The sequence below is a fragment of the Scardinius erythrophthalmus genome, assembly GCF_964197995.2.
Source record: "Scardinius erythrophthalmus genome assembly, chromosome: 18".
Taxonomy (NCBI): domain Eukaryota; kingdom Metazoa; phylum Chordata; class Actinopteri; order Cypriniformes; family Leuciscidae; genus Scardinius; species Scardinius erythrophthalmus.
The window spans coordinates 34325210-34345645 of record NC_138238.1 but is presented as its reverse complement, the minus strand read 5'-3'; the positions used below and the strand labels follow the sequence as shown (position 1 = coordinate 34345645).

Below are 20436 nucleotides of genomic sequence, written 5' to 3'. Positions count from 1 at the left end.
TCAATGATATCATGAAACAGTAGGTAGCTGTAGAAAAGTCACTCCAAAATCTAAAGTAAAGCTGTTCCATAAAAATCCTATGATGTTTTGCTTTACCTGGCTGTATTCCTTGCTTATTCCATTTTTACTTCCCATCCATATAAAGACTTTCCCAGAGTCTTGGAACGGAGCACCAACAGCGAAATCTGAATGAACAAAACAAGACACAAACCCCACAACACATGATTAACTCTCCATGGCCTCCAGATGGCAGCATTATGAAATGAATCACATGAAATTACACACTTTGCATATACACTACCATTCAAAAGTTTGTGTTTGTAAGATTTAAAATGTTTTTGAAAAAAATTTCATTTGTTCACCAAGACTGCGTCTATTTGAACAAAAATACAGTAAAATAGTAAAATATTATTATGATTTAAAATATCTGTTATCTATTTGAATATATTTTAAAATATAATTTGTGATGCAAAGCTGAATTTTCAACATCATTACTCCAGTCTTCAGTCACATGATCCTTCAGAAATCATTCTAATAAGCTAATTTTCTGAAACATTTCTTATTATTATCAATGTTGAAAACAGTTGTTGCTGCTTCAAAATATAAATGTAAATGTAAATTATAAATGTCACTTGATCAATTTGATGCGTCCTTGCTGAATACAAGTATTAAATTATTTTGAAATATATGAAAGACATATATTATGCTTATACATAATATGATCATATTTTATGACAGCATACATTTTTAAAATGGCGTTTTCAAACAATTGCATATTCATAATAGGTGTGCTACCTTGAAATCCGTCCTGATTGACGTCCCCCACTGCGGCAACAGCAAATCCAAAACCTGAACCTTTTGTTTCCCCCTTCAGAACCAAGCTGGATTTTTCCTGGAAGGAACCATTCTCGTTCATGAATATGTAAACAGCTCCTCCCTCCTCCTTGTAGCGGTCAAAGTAGAACGGCGCTCCAACGATCAGGTCGTTCCAGCTACAACAGCATGAAACCACACAAATGACATGTTATGTCTGAATGACTCATGTTTATTTTCACAGAAGCTTTAGTAAAGAATGAGAAAGCTGCCAAATAAATGCATTCAGCCGTGTGTCTGTTGACATGCTCAAGTACTAAAGCTCAATGGGATCTTTGCAAGGGTGCATGGGGAACGTCAGACATGCTTTGATTTACTGTACTTCCTTTCAATTCACTGTGATGATAACAGATTACTTGATATGCAAACAGTGACTTTGGCAAATTTCACCAATAGTGCAAAACTGTGTGATTAGCGCTTTTCCACTGTAAACCCTGATGCTCAAAATAATTAATTGGTTTGAGTAGGACAAACTTAAATTAAACAAATTAGTTCAGTCAAATTAACTTTTAGGAGTATTTAGCACTTTCTTTTTCACAGAACTGATATATTTTAAGTAAACTGAACTGTTTCATTGTTTTGAGTTTTATGAAATTATTTACAGTGCTATGCATACGTTTAGACACCCATGCTAAAGTTGACTATAAAGAGGAATAACAAATCATCTTTTGGAAATTGAACTTAATGCCTTAATTAAAAGAATTAGGAAAAATCCAACCTTTAAGGACACCAGTTTTCTTTGTGAATGAATAATGTATCGTAAATAAATAAATGTTCTTCCTTAAAATACAGGGTGCATAAGTCTGGACACCCCTATGTTAAATTCCCATAGAGGCAGGCAGATTTATATTTTTAAAGGCCAGTTACCTAGAGATTGGCATGGTTTTATTTCAGTTAGCCTAATAGCTGGTTTGATTTGCATTGAGAGATGATCTTATGGAAAGTACTCCATGCCCATCTCTAGGTATGGTGAAGGCTATGTGATGATGTGGGGCTATTTTAATTCCAAAGGCCAAGGGAACTTTATCAGGATGCATAGTATCCTGGATCCATGAAGTAACTGGCCTTTAAAAATAAAAATCTGCCTGCCTCTATGGGAATTTAACATAGGGGTGTCCAAACTTATGCACCCTGTATTTTAAGGAAGAACATTTATTTATTTACGATACATTATTCATTCACAAAGAAAACTGGTGTCCTTAAAGGTTGGATTTTTCCTAATTTTTTTAATTAAGGCATTAAGTTCAATTTCCAAAAGATGATTTTTTATTCCTCTTTTTAGTCAACTTTAGCATGGGTGTCTAAACGTATGCATAGCACTGTATTTTAATTTAGACAAACTTAAGTTGAACTGAAACAGCTGGGATGTCTATTTCCCAGCATGCTTTGCCGATGGCACTCGAAAGGGAGAGTAAAAGCCAAAATTAAGTGTAATATAATGGGGTTTTTTTGTGTGTAAGATTAATGTTAAGTGTGAGATTTAGTAGTGATTAATGTTTTGTTATGCTAATTTAGAAGAATTTCTGTTAATGTTGGCTTTAGGATAGTTACCATCATGGTGACAAGTGGTGCATGCAGCTTGATTTGAGAGCAAATAATCCCTTTATATTGTTGCGCTCATACAGCAAGAGCTTCTGTATAACATACTATTGCTAATATTGTAGCAAATTAGTATGATAGCAGATTAGCTTTTTAAAGCTAACTAAGTTTATACTAATAAAAGTGTTCACATTGAGATTACATGAAAGTTTTAAAGCAACATCATGGAACTTTTCCTCTGCGGTCGCCCTACAGGTTGGAAGCGGAATTGTCCATTACCGCTGTCGTAAAATGATTTACGGTTACTGTATATGAAGCATACAGGTTTTTTTCATATGGGCAATGATAATATTATTAATCTTCCCCCTTTCATAATTTATACATGTTTAGTAGACTAAACATTTTAACTCAAACATTTGCGATTTGCATGTCGATTGCAATGCTCAAATCTGAACGAGAATGATAGCGATAGCATCCTAACCATCTAAAACTACCATGTTAGTGTTTACTAGCTACCAGATTGATAATTCGCTCATCTACTAGCTGATTCATGAAGATAAATAAATGGAGGACCAGATAGTTTCCGTAACGTAGCCAGGCAGACAACAGATTAGAAAAACTAAAGATAGTATGCAAGCAATTTACAGTTACTTACTAGTTCAACAGCATGACGGCCAAGTCAGCATCGGTCTGGTAACTCTCCTCCTCCATAAGCTCACGCCAGCGAGCAAACGCTCGACCAATATTGATCCTCGTCCTGCCTTTCAGTTTATCACTCTCCCTTTTCCTCTTCCGACTCTACTCCGACAAAACCTTGGACTTCTTACGTTTCGCTGCTGCTTCAGCCATGACGAAAACAGACGTACGAAAACAAACGCGCTGGTTGGCCACATTTGAGGAAGTGGTGGGCAAAGTGACGTATGCCGTAAAGCAGTCGAATTTTGTAGTTCTTTTTGAGCGCTGGTTACTACCCGCACCCCGAAGTTACATAGTGCCAGTAAAAGCGATACAGACCCAGTCAGGCTCTGGCAGACGTCTCATTCAACCTATTGTAAGTCGATGTACTATCACAAGGGTCTTGGAAATATATTATGAAGGTTGAAAAGTTACATGTTGTTACTTTAAGTTAATTGTATGAATAAATGTACTCAAACATTTCAAGTTAAGAACAATTAAAATGTATAAGTACAAAATAAAAATCAGCTAGTTCTGCTTACTTAAACTTTGAATTTCAGAACTTAAAAAATTTGAGGCAATTGATTGCCTTAAATGTTTTGAGTTCTGCTAACTTATTCGGGTTTACAGTGTACTTCATAGATTTAAGTTATATTAACTGAATGGAATTAGTACTATTAACTTTATTTATCCAAGTTATCTTAACAATAAGGTATTGAGTTACTTGGACACAAATCAAATAATTTTTTATGCTTAAATTGTTTGAGTTAATAAACTTAAATGATTTAAGGCAATCGGTTTCCTCAAACGGTTTGAGTTGAACTAACTCATCAAGTCTTACAATGCAGTGATGAATTGGATCCCATTGAATTTCTATGTACGGACAAAAAAACAACTAAGATGTGTTCTTTTGAATATGTATACTTGATTTGATGTGATATAAAATCAAATAAACATCAAATACTATGATATTATAATAAAAAAGACTTTTACAGTAACAATACAGTGATTGAGTTCCACAGTGACCTACCCGTCATTGTTGAGGTCTGTTACCGCCAAGCAACTGCCAAAGTACGACCCTATTTGTTCTCCTGGGATCGTCATCAGTGGGTTAAGAACCAAATCTTGTTTTTCTGCCAGGATCACTGAACCCTTGAAATTGTCTCTGGGAGCCCCCGTCACCACAGTGTACTCAGAGCGATGCAGTAACTTCGTGTCCTCCAGCACAGAGTAACCTGAGGAAAGAGATGAGTGTTCTCAAACTGCGAAGTGTGTGACCAACTGTAGCCTGTCAAGCTACTATAAAGTTAATTTACAGTCAAGAGACTCTTTTCAAAAGGAGGAAAAAGTTATGCTACAATTATTATTTTATTTTATTTTATTTTATTCAATGAAAACAGTGCTGTATTTATCTGAAACAAAATTATGAGAGACGACATTAAACAGCATTTATTTAAAGGCACACTGTGCAGTTTCCGTTTTTCTCAAACAGCGACCCCTAGAGTCGCTGTAGAGTACTTGTATTTAATGTTACTGTCGTAAATACCACTCACTCAGAGCCGTCTCTGCTCTCTTCCGACCGCGCTTTCTTCGTCGACTCTGCCATGATTCACGTCTGAAATGCGTGTTAGTGTCTTCCATAGAGTCTGCTTCATATGTTGTTGATGTATGTGGCGTCGTGCCATAAAGCAAGTCGTGATTCTTGCAAAATTTGTCGGGGCGCCACCTCTAAAACCTGCATTGCTGGTTTTGCCAGCGGCATCTCCACCTTAAAGGTATTTTATGCTATTTTAAAGGTTCCTAATTTTGTTTTGGGGGTCTCTTACAATACGTTTACATACATCCAAGATAAAAAAACACTTTAATTTTCTCATAATAAACATTGCAGCATCACCTCATTTCTCAAAGAGTGTGAAAATTGTTTGTTCGAAGATTCAGTCTCTCTAAACCCCTACTTTCCTTGAGACTCTGATTGGTCAGACGACCAAGTCTGTTGTGATTGGTCTACCACTCACTAACGGCATGTCGGGAACAAAACGACCATTCCCATACATGAATTTCAGCGCCGGAGGCTTCCTCAGCACTTAATACACAGTGATACGAACAGTAACGATGGCGTCGGTTTTACCGTATCAATTTGGAAATGCATGCAATGTGGATTCGCAGCACTGAAAACATGAACTTCTCGACATGTCGACAACACAAACCAAACTCTTTCCGTCTCAGACTACATTATTTGTGTACGGGTCAGAGTAGATGTTGTTTGCAATGAAGACCATAGGCTGGCATTATGCAAATTTGTTACATTGTGACGTAGGTTTGTAACAGGAAGTGAGACTGGAATTACTGACGACTCGTTTCGACAGTTCAGAATCGATTCTTTCTTTTAGGAGACAATCACTTTATTTGTTGTGCACTTTGATCATTTACATTCACTTAAGACCTTTTACATTCACCAACAGCTCCTGTTACTGTTACAACAGCTACTAGTTATTTCCCAACATTGTCAAGATGTGATTCACAGTAAAAATTCACAGTACATACCTATGTAGATGTTGAGCCTGTCCTTGCCTAGCATACTGAAGCTTCTTTCATTGGCATCTTCGTCAAAATCTGTGTTGTTGTCTCTGCTTTTCATATGGACAGTGCCTATAAACAGAAGAATTCCTTTTATTTTCAATATGACCCTCTTTTTATGTGATAATGTTGAGCTGACACACACTAAAGAAGCCAGTGCATTTTCCACATGAACCATTTGTGGATTTTCCCAAACTACTTCTTTTACTCACCTTGCCACACAAAGCTGCCAGGGGTCCCAAAGTACACATCATTCTCCGTCATGCCCCCTGAGATGCCCATGTTACACATGCCCTCCAAGTTCTGGTCATAGTTGAAGTCGCACAGCTCGTAAGTGTCAGACTGCCAGTAATCATTAGGGTCGTAGGTCAAGTCGTTTCCCCGCACGTAACATTTGCCCACCATACGCTGCTGTTCTTCAACGCCCAGCAGTTTTTTCACATAGCGATGGCCACATGCCTGCCAACATGAAAGAAGAGATGAACATGAGGAATTCTGATTAGTATTAGTATTTTGACCACAACCTCAAAATATTTTTTAAAGGTCTCTTCTGCTCACCAAGGCTGCATTTATTTGAGCAAAAATCCAGGAAAAACAGTAATATTGTGAAATACTATTTCAGTTAAAAAGAACAGTTTTTTATTTGAATATATTTTAAAATGTAATTTATTCACGCGATGCAAAGGTGATTTTTCAGCATCATTACTTCAGTCTTCAGTGTCACATGATCCTTCAGAAATCGTTTCAAGATTCTTTGAAAAAATAGAGAGTTCAAAAGTAGAGTATTTATTTGAAATACAAAACTTTGTTAACCGTATGAATGTCTTTACTATCACTTTTGATAAGTTTAAAGGGATGGTTCACCCAAAAATGAAAATTCTGTCATCATTTACTCACCCTCAAGTTGACACAAAAGAAGACATTTTGAAGAATGTTGGTAACCAAACAGTTAATGCGCCCCATTGACTTAAAGGTGCTCTAAGCGATGTCACATGTTTTTTAGGTCAAAACATTTTTCGTCACATACAGCAAACATCTCCTCACTATCTGCTAGCTGCCTGTCCCCTGAACACACTGTAAAACACTGTAGACAGCCCAGGTTTCACAAACGGCAAGAAAATCAAACTGGGCCAATCTGGATCACGAAACATAACAAACAGTGTTCCAGCCAATAACCGACAAGAATGATTTGGGGGTGGGGGTGGGGGGGTTAGTGTGCGTGCACATGAAGGGGGGTTTAGGGAGTGGAGGAGAGAGAAGCATGAAGAGGGATGTTAGCTAGAGGAGAGATGTCCTAGACAACGACAACGACAACGACTAACGTTAGAATTATATTCTCTTGAATTTTGATATGGCTGACACACGACCAAAGAGACAACGTTCCGATCAACAAATAGCAAAGAAGAGGGAAAAGTAGAAGGAATTCGCGAAGTCCCGAATTTACATCGGAAAAGCCTGTTTCAGGAAACACGGAAGGGAGGGGGAGGGGACGGGATGAGGAGGAGGGTCGAGCTAGCCTCTGTTTTGTTTGACAATACTTCGATCCAAGGTCACCCAACATCGCTTAGAGCACCTTTAAGCAGAAGATAGAACGTCATACAGCTTTTTGAACACCCTGAAGGTGAGTAAATGATGAAAGAATTTTCATTTTGGGGTGAACTATCCCTTAAATGCATCCTCACTGAATAAAAGTATTCATTTCTTTTTCCACTAAGGTGATGCGCCAGCCTCAAGAATATTTCCAACTGTAACCAAAGATATGTGAACCAGCTAATCAAGGTCTTCAAGCTTACTTGATAATGACAGGCCGGTGTGTAAAAGCAGGGTTTGAACTAAAGTACATCTGACCTACTCATTGAGTCCGGAGAAGGGGTCCGACACTTACAATTCTGTTTGAGAATTTCAAGCGATGATCTTGAAAATGTTCATACTAAAATAAAAGGGAACCAAAGATGGATCTCATCTCACCAGCACACGTCCTCCGTTCCTCTGACTGGCCACGGTCACTCCCAGCCACATGCCCTCCACCATCTCCGTTGACTGCGCTAGAGGAGAAACAAACTCCATCAGAGAGCAGATATTTTATTCCCTCAGTCTGCCTGTAAAGAGTATTTCATTACATCAAAATCTGAATGAGTTCGTTGAAGAGTGCTCAGTTTCTGGCTTGAGAGATATTCTCAAACAGAAATAATAATAACATTCGCATGTAGCAACATGTGAAAAGTAATGTCATTTCTAAAAAGAGTTTTATTAGAGAAATAATGTACTTTAAAAGAATATACTGAATGAACGTTTTTCTGAGACTTAATTGCATGTTATTTACAATTATATTAAAATGTATTATATATTAAATTTAAATTAAATGATATTAGTTACACTTAAGAGTGCTTTTGATCTGCTTAATTAGGAATTATTTTCATATTTACATCTATTTGAAAAATGGTTAAAGGTTACTCAAAATTCAAAATTATAAACAGGTACTTTACATGTGCTTTAGCATCAAAATAAGTGTACTTTAAAATATCAAAAGATTATTAAAACATTATGATTTAAAATGTATTTTAAAGTGAAACATTTCTTTTGACATTATTACAAAGTGCATTTTTTTAAACTAACGAGTATCTCTTGAAGTGCACTTAAATTGGTTTTGTTTATTGTATTGTATTGTATTATATTATCTGCAAGTACAGATTTTAAATATATATTTTTAAGATTCGAAGTACTCTACAAGTGAACATTCAGTACAATTGAATGCACTTTTTCTCAAGAGGAATGCCTCACTGTTAGCCTCATTTAGCTGGAGGGCAAGAACACAGAGGCACTTAGGAATTTAAAAGCTGTGACATATTTGTGATTGAAAAAGATACGTGCTAGTCTTGTAAATAGCCATAATATTACCCATGAATTCAAAAGATATCAGGGACTGCGTGTTTTAATACATTTTCTGAAGCAAAATTATCTAGTGTGGTTGCTAGGGCATTGCGGTGTGTTTGGTAAGATATGTTTTTTTTTTTTTTTTTGCATACTTTATCCCACACAGAAAGTACTAAAGCTAAAAAGCAAACAAGAACTAATTCAATTTTTTCAATTATACTAAAATGCTAGCTCTACTTTAAAGTCTACTTTAACTTTAAAGTTGCAGACCAAGTTACTTCCTATGCTTTATGTGCTGAACGTATCAAGTTATTTCTTAACTAAATACCTGCCTGCAACATGAGCCAATCATCCTGACCTGATAGAGGAGAGAGAAAGGCAGGCTAGAGTAAAAAAGGTATTTTGAATAATATGGAACGAGACACCACTCAGACTGGTAAATTTTATTGTTGCTGTGTTGAAGCTTGTTTTAACATTCACTTATGTCTAAAACGGGAGCAGGGAATTTTGGGAAACTGTCAGGGCTGTCTGAGCCCTCCAGATGATTATTTTTAGAGTGATATGCAGATGTGAGACACATTATCTAATCTGTGAACAGAATGCCTTAAATGTCCATAGTCATTTGAGCAACAGTAACACTGTGAATGATATTTGGCTAAAGCTAAAATGCCACCATAAATAAACCATCTACACTATCATTCAAACATTTGGGGTCAGTAAGATTTTTTTTTTAAACAAATTAATAATTTTATTCAGCAAGGACACATTAAATTGATCAAATAACAGTGACATTTATAATATTACAAAAGATTTATATTCCAAATAAATGCTGTCATTTCTATTACTCAAAGAATCCTGAAAAAAAAAATCATGGTTTCTACAAACATATTAAGCATCACAACTGTTTTCAACATTGATAATAAGAAATGTTTCTTGAACATCAAATCATCATATTAGAATGATTTGTGAAGAATCATCTGACACTGAATACTGGAGTAATGATGCTGAAAATTCAGCTTTGATCACAGGAATAAGTTACATTTTAAAATATATTCAAATAGAAAAAACTTCTTTAAATTGTAATCATATTTCACAATATTATTGTTTTTACTGTGTTTTTGCTCAAATAAATGCTGCCTTGGTGAGCAGAAGAGACTTCAAAAACATTTAAAAATCTTACTGACTCCAAACTTTAAACCGGTAGTGTATATTATATATTTTCACAAATCAAATTATTTGTTCTTTTACATGCAAGTAATATGAATACCTACGTGCACTGATGAGGTCCATCCTCCGGCAGTCATCCTGTTCAGTAGTGACGGGACAATAATACACGGCTCCAGTTTCATTAATGTTGTATTTGCTGAGATTGGGCTGGGCTTTCTCTTGGGGCGCCCCGACTAAGAGCCTACAGAAAAACAGCAAATGCTGAATGAAAGACTTAGATTGATTGATACCACTGTGAAGCATGTAATGTCTTTTTTCGTAATACTGGCTTAAAGTCAACATTAAATGAAAATTCATCCTATCTGTTTTCTAACTGCATATTAAAGACCTTATAAATAATTTATCTGTGCTATTTTTTTTACCTCGCAATGTTTAATCAAAATGTCATAACTGGACCTTCTAGTGTAAACGACAGACTTCTCTCTCATGATGTATACAGGACTTCTCCAATCATTTAGTGCGGTTAAACCCCGCCTCTGCAAGCTCCACTTTTGAGTGCCACGCCCACATCTCAACATCCAATCAACAACCGATGCATCGATTCAAGTCCCCGCCCTACATTTGATCTTTTTCATTAATCCTTTACACTCAGAAATACATCACAATAAGAAAATATCTAACACTACTTTCGTTTCAGAACAAATCTAACCAGAATTTTGTCTAGTTCCTGATTTAGATCAAACCCAGCACAAACTAATATACCTAAATACATGACCATAGGGGGTAAATTCTAAAGTGTATGGTCTAGAAAAGCAACGGAGAAAAGGAGGATTAGAGAAGGCAAACAAGCCCGGACTTGAAATGAAAGGCGCAGTGAAGACCTTTTATTTTCATTTCTTGCAAGCTTTATGAGAATGAGTTTGAGGATAAAGCGATTCAATAAAGCGGCAGAGACGTCCTGTAACCAAACACCTGCCACCATGGCATTTGATCAAATACATACTAGAACAAAACTGCACCGGTTTTGGACCTATAGGTATAAAAAATAAAAAAAAGCAAATGACAAATATGTTAGCAAGCTGAATAGTGTTTGCTAAAGGCTCTTTCACATGACTCAGGGCTTTAGAGTCATGCATTGCTTTGGCCTTCACAGAAGGGCACTAGAAAGTGGAACAGTAAAAGTAAACAGTGAAAATATCTTTCAAAATTCAGTATTAAAAACTAGCAATATCATAGTAACACCCTGGCAACTACCAACAACACCAAGTGGAAATTAGTTTAGCATGTTCTTTAAAATTTGTGTTGTTGTTGCAAAACTGTAAGATTTAAAAATAGTAAGGCTGAGTTGACAACCTATTGTTGACAATAATTTGATATTGTTTCCTTCTGTAAATCCCAAGATCAGTTTTTAGTCTGTGCTTGTTGATGTTGATGCATGAACAAAGCTTACAAACTAAACATTATTTGTAGTGTGCCTTCCACCAATAATCACAATAAGTTTTGTGTTTCTTTAAGAAGCAAATGCTGCGTCCCAATTACTCATTTCAACATACTACGATTTGGAACACGCTAATCCTAATACTATTTAGGACGGATGGTATGCGAATTGGGATGCGGCTAAAGTCTCAGCTTTCAATTTCTGTACATTTTATCATGACATTCAAACTATACGTGCTATTTTGTCAAGCTGAACTCAAGTGATTATCTGTTCTAACGTGGGATATTCACACAGCTCATGTGATCTCAACATGTCTGCCTCCATGAGGCGTCCCACTTACTAGTAGGCTAATGATATGAATGAGTCTGTATATTGCTGAACATGATTTTAAACGTATTTCATTTATTAGGTATAAAGCTTTTTATTAAGTACAAATTTGTGTTTTTAAACAGTTTCCTTCCTTGTTTCAATGTTAACTTTCACCTAAAACCGCAACATATTTGCCCTTGGAGCGAAGAATTCAGCTTCTGCTCTGAGAGCGTGTGAATGATGTCATGAGAGACAGGGGAACTGTTTCTGAGCCCTGAGGACACTCACTATCACCAGGTGTCACTGCAGTGATCTTAGCTAGTACAGTTTGGACTTGTTGAGTTGTAAAACTCGAGCCCATGCCTCACTGATAATAAAGGATAAACTGGTGTGAGTCCGCTTTTCTTAGACAAACTGAGGTGCAGTATCTACTATCTGAGATCCTTCCTTATTTCAGAAAAGCAAGAGTGTAGGGTGACTTTCTAGTGGACGTCTGAGTGAGACTATTGGCACCATAAATGGTGCAGAGTGCAGTTTGCTCATGTTCAGACAAGACCCCCACAGTAAAATGGCATTATAGGAATTTTTCACAGGTGAGAGTTCTGAACCAAACCTATAATCAGTCATGACTAATATTTGCCAGTGGTTTTTGCAGGAATGACTCTCCTCCCCAAAATTGAAATACCTGTCTCATACTAGCACCGATACCCTGCTGCTTACATTAGTGTTTACACTGAGCAAACCGCAGAGGAGAGGGAGGAACACTTACAGAAAATAACTGAAACAAAAGCTCCAAAACTCCAAAAACACACCTACACATACAATTCACTTCAGATTCCAGCGTAAATTAACACTAGTGGCAGAGAAACACCAACAACTTTTTCACACAAATTATGATTACAGGGCCAGGTTATCGATTAATAAAGACTATTTTTGCACGGTTCCTTGCACAATAACACTTTTACCATAGTGCACGATTTGTAATCTAATACATTTTGATCTTTGCATCATATAACCAGCTCCATATGCATTGCTTTTCTGATGTAGTAAACTTCCTCAGTGCTCACACGATACACACCATTGCACTTGTAAAACACAAGACACAGTAAAAGCTCAAGCTCTTGTAGAAGCAAGCTTAAATGGAATTGTTGCTTCAGCAAATGCATTCTTATATCACGTTTACTTTCGTACTATCAGTTAGGATAATGGTAGGATTTGTGTGGGTGGTAGGCTACATTATTTTCAAACGTGAAGGAGCATTAGTCTTTTAGCACTTCTAACTGGACATTACATTTCTGAACTGCCGCAATACGTACAAGCAACTTAATAAAACATGGCCAGATTAACGTTCATCTGTTTCAGTACTTTTGAATGTGATTTTAGCTCACTGGACATTACGCTTTGAAAGTGTCGTGAAATGTAGGAATGCCACCACAGTCACATTTGCAATGAACTTGTGTTGCATTTTTCACATAAAGCTATCGGTATGCAGTAACACTGTAAATTGTAAAAAAAAATTGTCAGATAAAGAACAGTTGAACAGCTGGGATTAAAATTCCTGAAACATTTCTGCCTGAAAAAACAAAAACAAATCAAGGAGCCATAGGGTTATATAAGTCACATGGTGTTCGACTTGAAGCAGTACTGTGCAGACCGATTGGTGTATAACATCAAAGTAAAGCGTTTCGAGCATACTGTTCAACTAAATTGAAAGCTGTGTTAAGTGTGTCAATAGTGACACCAAACAAAACTGTGTTAGTAATGTCTGTTTTCTCACAGGTTTCCTGCACACTCCCTTCATATCTGGTTCATCAAACACAACCCAAATGCCTGATGCATTAACAAAAAAGAGCTTCTGAGAGTCAACAAAGTATAAATCCATTTCATATGTTGCTTTGTATTTTATCTGTTCTCAGTCACTGAATGTTACAGCACATCAAATGCTGCCTTTGGAATTGCCATAAATTCAAGTTTACTAGTAGGAAACTGGACATGAATCCCCTCTAAAGATGCATTTATAACTGGGACACTCAGGGATAATTTTGATACCCAAGTTTCCAAGTTGAGATGGCCATAAACATTAAACATGGCAGAAGATAGAACAATTGCTGTAGTGAATGATACATTTTATAAGTTTTTCCCACATCTACATTGCTTTCTCTTGCTGTTCCAGTCATGTAAATTTGCATATATAAATAACCATATGAATCATATTGTATGTTTTTTACACAGCGAAAACAGCATTTATTTCACTGAAATTCTGGAATTGTCAGCAAGCTGACTATAGCATGGTGAATGTATAGGCCTACTATTGCACGGTAATGTTTATGTTGCCAACGAACGGATGCAACATTTTATTCACAATTGGATATTGACTAAATATCTTCTTTAATACATATTGGCTTTAATAATATTTCCCCATAAAATAGGAAAGAATGACCCTGGTGACCTCCATAGTAGCATTAAAGGGTTGGTTCACCTGTTCATTTACTCATAGCATATCATTTGAGGAATGCTGAAATCCAAACAATACAGGACCTCATTGACTTGCATTGTATCGACAAAAAATACATCTTTAACTTTAACTTTAACTTTTGCCAACAACCACAGCAGTCTGTGAAAAAAAACAACAACAACATAAAGCATGACCTCAGTTTGTCCCTGTAATGCTGAGAGGAATTAGGGCATGCCATGCTAAACTAATCTGAGAGCAGGGGTGTTAAGTGAACTGTGAGACTGACATTAAGAACAGGCACTGTTCACTTTTTGGCATGATGTAAGGTGGTTTATGTTTAGTAGTTACTAGTTCAAAGTATTAGTAGGTTGAAGGATTATCAACAATAAAAGTCCTGTCATGAAACTCTAAATGGCTTAGGATAGGTTCGTAACTCAATCTTCTTGCAATCACATAGTTCTCTATAGGGCACAGCTGATTGGTTCCTGCTGTATCAGTAGCAAATGAGCTTGCTGCTCAACCTTAAAATACTGGTCATTTGCTGTAGCAATTGCAGCGCGCTTTCAGAAACCCTTCATCTTCCCCAGCTCCACCTATAGATCTGCTACGGGGAATTCATGTATGCTATATTGTACAGCAGCAGCATGTCTTAAATGCTCACAGCAGCGTATTGACAGTAGAAAGTCCCGTACTTGCTTTGCAGCAGCAAAAGCAGCAATAACCAACAGCAGCAGTGTAGCAGATCTATTTCAAACATATCACATTATAACATTAACACCCACCAACCCGCAAAATGCTGGTGTATTTAAGCAGTGGCGTGTAACTCAGTCACTCCTACTAACCAGTTTGGCGGGTTGAATTTTATAAAATATACATTATATACATTTTTCAATTGTAGTCTTATAAAAAGACATCTGAAATAATAAACTAAGTGCAATGTAGTGCCGTCAAAAATATGGATTTTTCGATACATATCGATACTGAAATATCTGAAACTCTTCCGCAGGATACACAATACCAGCTGCGCGTTCTCGCTCTCTCATCTCTCTGACACACAAACCTGTATCCCTTTACTTTTTTCGGCGTGGGATTATGCATATTGCGCATAATTTTACTCATTCCCGTAGATTTTGTGCTCACAACCAAAAAGCGCGCACATAAAGAAAATTATGTTGGCTATATCAAACAGTAAGTGACAGCAGCCTAATATACTGGCTGCCAAATTATGAGATAATATTAAAAATGATGACTATGGCAGCTTTTCCCTATGGTATTGATGTCAAAATTCACCGACAATTGCCGTGACGTAGACGCTGATTGTACCGTGGATGCGTAGATTTACTTCACATAATCTGCAAAAGTCGCGCACAGCCATGTTCACTCCGGTATTTCGCTCAACATGTGTTTACAGTGGAAGTTTGATGTGGCTGAGCCGGCTCATAACACACGTCAGAACCAAACGTTATGTGATTGGCTTACGGGTAACCAATGATTTTAAACTTCAGTTTGTTACTGAAACATTTAAAATGGTTTCACAACTCATTTTCAAATCTATTTTTCAAGGTACTGTATTGGGAGTTAGAAATTCCACTATCGTGACAACACTAGGTTGGGATTGTGATGAATAAGCCCTGTGACAAAGTGACAGGCTTACTGATCCTTACTGAACTTCTCAGAGCAGATACTGCACCAACACATAACAACTTACGGCTTAGCTAATGGCATGAGTTTGGAGCAAAACTACCTGTTTTTCAAGAGTGGTGGATGGGGGGCAGGATGGAAATGAATTGAATTGTTATGCAAAGCAGGCATCTCATTCACTCAGTCCACACACAAGCAGCGTTGTGATAAGGCAAAACCCAAACAACCTGCATAGCTCAAGATCACTGTAAGCAGTGTATGTTCAACTAAACCGGTCTAGAATGGAACGTAGACATCTTATCGAGATGAATCAGTGAACTTCATGCCCGTATGGAAATATGATCAGATTAGATCAGGTGATTCACACACTTGTCAGAACATGTCAAAATAGAAAACATTTTACAGTTTCCATTATTTTCAAGTTATCCCAAATTAGTTTTCAAAAAACTTTTTATTTTTACTTACTTGCATTGTTTTTTGTATATTTGATTTTTCACAAATTGAGAAAAAGTATCATCATAGAAGTATTTGTTCTAAGTAATAGTACTAAGCCTATTTATATCAACCTACACTTTGAATTTGCGGTTATTTTATGAATTAGCCTGAAGGGCAGTAACAGCTCCATGACAAAACTACTGGCACAAGAGTCAGACAAGCCTAAAATAGCTAAAAACACAGTCACGCCAGGGCTCCTTTTCCACTCCGAAGTTGATTCTCTCTATAAATAGATTGTTCAATGAATTTAATTATTGGTGATTGGATTATTCAGTGAAGTTCCCCGCTGACCAGATTTTCATTTCTGTACAAATACCGTAAACAGGGTAATACAACCACTCAGATGGCATATTGAATTTGACAATACAAGCCGGGAACAAAGTCCTTAATCTATTTAGCCTTTTGTAAATGGCATAATTACAACTCTGAGCAGGAGAGCCACGACTATGGAGCATCAATCAACATTACTGCCATATAACTGTTCAGAAATACATTCAATAAAAACGGTAAATAGTACCACAAAGCAAGTGTGGAGGTTTCCCCAAGGAAGAGAAAGTATAATTGGTGAAAAATGTCATATGTTTCCATATTTTTTATATTTTCCATATTACTCTTTCTCTTGTCTGTCACTGTGCATGGATAACTGGTTTGGTTCGTAATAGATCAACATTTATTAAAGTCCCCCTGTGGAGAAAATACATTTTTTAATGTTGTTTTATATGTTTATATTGTGTTTTTAATATACTTTAAGACAAACCATGTGCAAATTCATAAGTCAACACCATTGCTGAGTATTTTCTCTTTAAAACTGCAGTGAACCAAAGACAATCTCAAAAACGCGGTTTGAAATCAGTGGTGTTTCTGACGTCACAAACTAACCAATCACGTCAACGTGTGATCATCAACGAGCGGATCTCTGAGCTACTGTGAGTGAGTGGAGGCGAGGCTAAGCATATTGTATGTTTTATACTCAGCGAAAAAATAGCCTGTATTTGACCAAAATTCCAGAGTCGTCAGCAAGCTGACTAAGGGTACGTATTAGAGATGCACCGATTGATCGGCGGGTGACCGGAATTGGCCGATTTTCACGTGATCGGCCATGACCGGCGACCGGCCGGTAAGTCTGACATATGCCGATTTTATGCCGGTCAAATGCACTCGGGCGCCGCATGATTAACCTTTAGAGCGGTACGTAAGGTCTCATATATGGGATTTTTATTTCTGTGCCCCTGAGAGTACGGTGCCACATTTAGAATGTTCAGTGACGTCTTATAACTGCCAGATTCAAACTGTGCTTTTAGTGTGTTGGCTGGCGCTGAGCCAGAGTCGGACGCGTTCAGCGCTGTCATATATCACAACTAAGCAGTGTTTTCAACCTCATAATGTTTATTTTAGATTTCAGATATTTAAATACACATAAGCACGAGTAAAACAATGCATTTGGAGTTTGTAAAATACACACTATACGACACGAGGGTTGGCTTCGTTTGCGTCTGTGTTTAAACGTTCTCGTTTTAAACCTGAGATATATAACACTGTTGACGGCAAAGTTATTGTTGAAGATGAACTTCTTAATTTTCTTGCTGTTAAAATTAAAACCCTAAGCCAGGATGAAATTGTCCTGTTGGCCGCAAAAACATTTGATTCTGATTGGATTGAGGCCTCAAAGAAGGTACTGTTTGAACTATGTCCTACAACTCAACGGAATGTTGCTCATAAAGGGCCACAGAAAGATGTTAATAACATAAAAAGCTGTCTTAAAGTGATGAACGAATGCGGCGAAGATATCCCCAGATTTGTTTCTCACTATTTGGATGAGTTGCCGCCAGTGTCTTTTGAGAGTATTGACGTTTCAAGTTTGCTTGGAAGAATGGAGCAGCTGAGTGCTGAGCTTTGCTCTATGAAACACGCGATGCAACTACATGTTAATGTGGGTGAAGATCTACGAGCTATTTCGGTGGATATTAATCGAAGAGTGTGCGCTCTAGAGCAATCAACGGATTCGGAGGTGGCGGCAGCTGCGGTCGGAGCTACACAGATTGAGGGTACGGAACTCAGGGCCGCATCGGCGGAAACTTTGGAGACGGGCAATGGCGAGGGAGCTGCTGTGGAGAGGTCCTTATCCTTGAATGCTCAGAGAGTGGAAAGTGCTGTGACGATGGGATTACAACAGACAACAGGATTAACATCTTCCTCGGATTCTCCGAAGTGGAGTCGTGTGGTGAAAAAGGGTCGTCGGCAAGGTGCTGAGAATTCTGCTGTCATGAAAACAAGATTGCCTCCTGTTATTCTCAGGCACAAGAAGAAGTCAGGTAATGTCATGTCTGTTGTTGGTACTGGAGATGTGGGCAAAATCAGAATGGTGAAGACCAAACTGGTGAGTGTTTTTGCCTCCAAGTTTACACCTGACTTAGATGCCTTGACTTTGTCTGAGTATTTGAAAGAAAAACTTGGTCGTGATGTTGCTTGTCAGAAGATTGAAACTATGCAAAGCAGATACAGTTCATTTAAAGTATCTGCTGAATGTAATGAAGTTAGTGAAATGTATGACCCGCAGCTCTGGCCTGAAGGGGCTTTTGTTAGACGTTATTATGAGCCGCGTAGAGTGGGTGCCACTGGGTCTAATTCTGCACCAGTCGATGGGGAAAGTGTGTGCCTTCGGGTAGAATAAACAACGCCTGGTACCAGCATGGACATTCGGGTTGTGTCATACAACTGTCGTGGTCTGCGTGTGGGCCAGAGTGATGGGGATAAAGCTCGCCGTATGGTTGTGGACAGCCTTTTGGAGAACTGTGACATTTTATGCTTGCAAGAGACTTTTTTAGCAGTGCAGGATTTGGATAAATTGAATTCTCTTAATGATAATTTCAATGGTGCTGGTGAATCCACAACAGATCTTGGTATGGGTTTAATTAAAGGTAGGATATCTGGTGGTGTAGCCATACTGTGGAAAAAAAACCCTAGACTCATTGGTAAAGGTGGTTAGATTGGATGTTAATTGGTGTATTGCAATACAGATTACTTATCAAGATAAGAAATTTATCATTCTAAATGTGTATACACCTTACGAATGCCATCAGAATGAAGATGAATATTTAAATAGATTAGCTTTTATTGGTTCTTTTATTGAAAGTTCTATTATTTCCAGTGTGTACGTCATTGGTGACATGAATGCGGACATTTCGGACAGAAAATCATTATTTTCTAGTCATATTGTTCAATTTTGTCAAGATAACAACCTCATTTTATCAAGTGAAGTGTGTTTACCTGTGGATAGCTATACCTTTGTTAGTGAGGCTTGGAACACTACATCATGGTTGGACCATTGCATTAGTACAGCAGATGCACATGACTCGCTGAGGGATATGAGTATTTTATATGACACCGTAACAACTGATCATATACCTGTGTCTGTTGTGATAAATGTTGATCACTTTATAGCGATGTCTAATAATGAAAGTAATATCAATGCAGTAAAAATGGATTGGTCAGCACTTACTAAGGAGGACCTTTTAGCCTATTATGTAAGTACAGACACATGCTTGAGTAATATTCATTTACCAAGGGATGCAATAATGTGTAGTGATGTTAACTGTAAAGATGTAAATCATCAGAAGGAAATCTGCTCAATGTATAATGATATAGTTAATGTCTTACATGGTTGTAGCAAGCCATTTTTTAAATCGAAGGGTATAATTAATAAGGCTAGGCCTGGATGGAGTAAATATGTAGCTAAATATCAAGCCGAAGCCCAGAAAGCATATAAATTATGGGTGACGGCAGGTAGACCCAGGCATGGGCCAGAGCTTCAGTATAAGAAGTCTACAAATGCAAGATATAAGTATGCTATTCGTTTTATTTGCAAAAATGAGCAAATTTTAAGGGCTGATTCTATGGCTATGAAGCTCCTAAATTATAATATCACTGACTTTTGGAAAGAAGTCAGAACTCTCAATAGTTGCAGAGTGTCTCTTCCTTGTACTTTGAATGGAGTTTCTGGGGCAGAGAATATTGCGGAATTATGGAGACAACATTATTGTAGTCTTTTTAATTGTATCCAAAATGATTATAATGGGGGCGATCACCAAGTTAATGATCCAATAGTGATTATGTCACATGAGGTAGATCAAGCTATAAGCAAATTACCTCAAAATAAAGCTAGTGGCTTAGATAATATTTCTGCTGAACATCTTAAATATGGAAGTAAGAGGATAGCCCCTCTATTAGCTGTTTGTCTTACTGGATTTTTGATTCACAATGTGTTACCAGATTCAATGTTGTCTGTTTTATTAGTACCAGTTATTAAAAACAAAGCTGGAATGGTGGGTAACTTAGATAATTATAGACCTGTAGCTTTAGCTAGTATTTTGTCTAAAGTCTTGGAAAAAATCTT

The 20436-nt window shown here is 37.3% G+C and overlaps 1 protein-coding gene across 1 annotated transcript in view; it reads right to left on the bottom strand.

The window, feature by feature from the left end:
* Window positions 1-20436, bottom strand: part of itga3b (integrin, alpha 3b) — a 55018-nt gene that overhangs the window by 20215 nt on the left and 14367 nt on the right. Inside the window, exons 2-8 of the mRNA XM_081392550.1 lie at window positions 9810-9946; window positions 7633-7709; window positions 5877-6123; window positions 5632-5736; window positions 4118-4322; window positions 796-992; window positions 97-185 (exon numbers count right to left, since the gene is read on the bottom strand). Of these exons, the coding sequence (XP_081248676.1) occupies window positions 97-185; window positions 796-992; window positions 4118-4322; window positions 5632-5736; window positions 5877-6123; window positions 7633-7709; window positions 9810-9946 (1057 nt within the window). The remainder of the gene's footprint in view (window positions 1-96; window positions 186-795; window positions 993-4117; window positions 4323-5631; window positions 5737-5876; window positions 6124-7632; window positions 7710-9809; window positions 9947-20436) is intronic.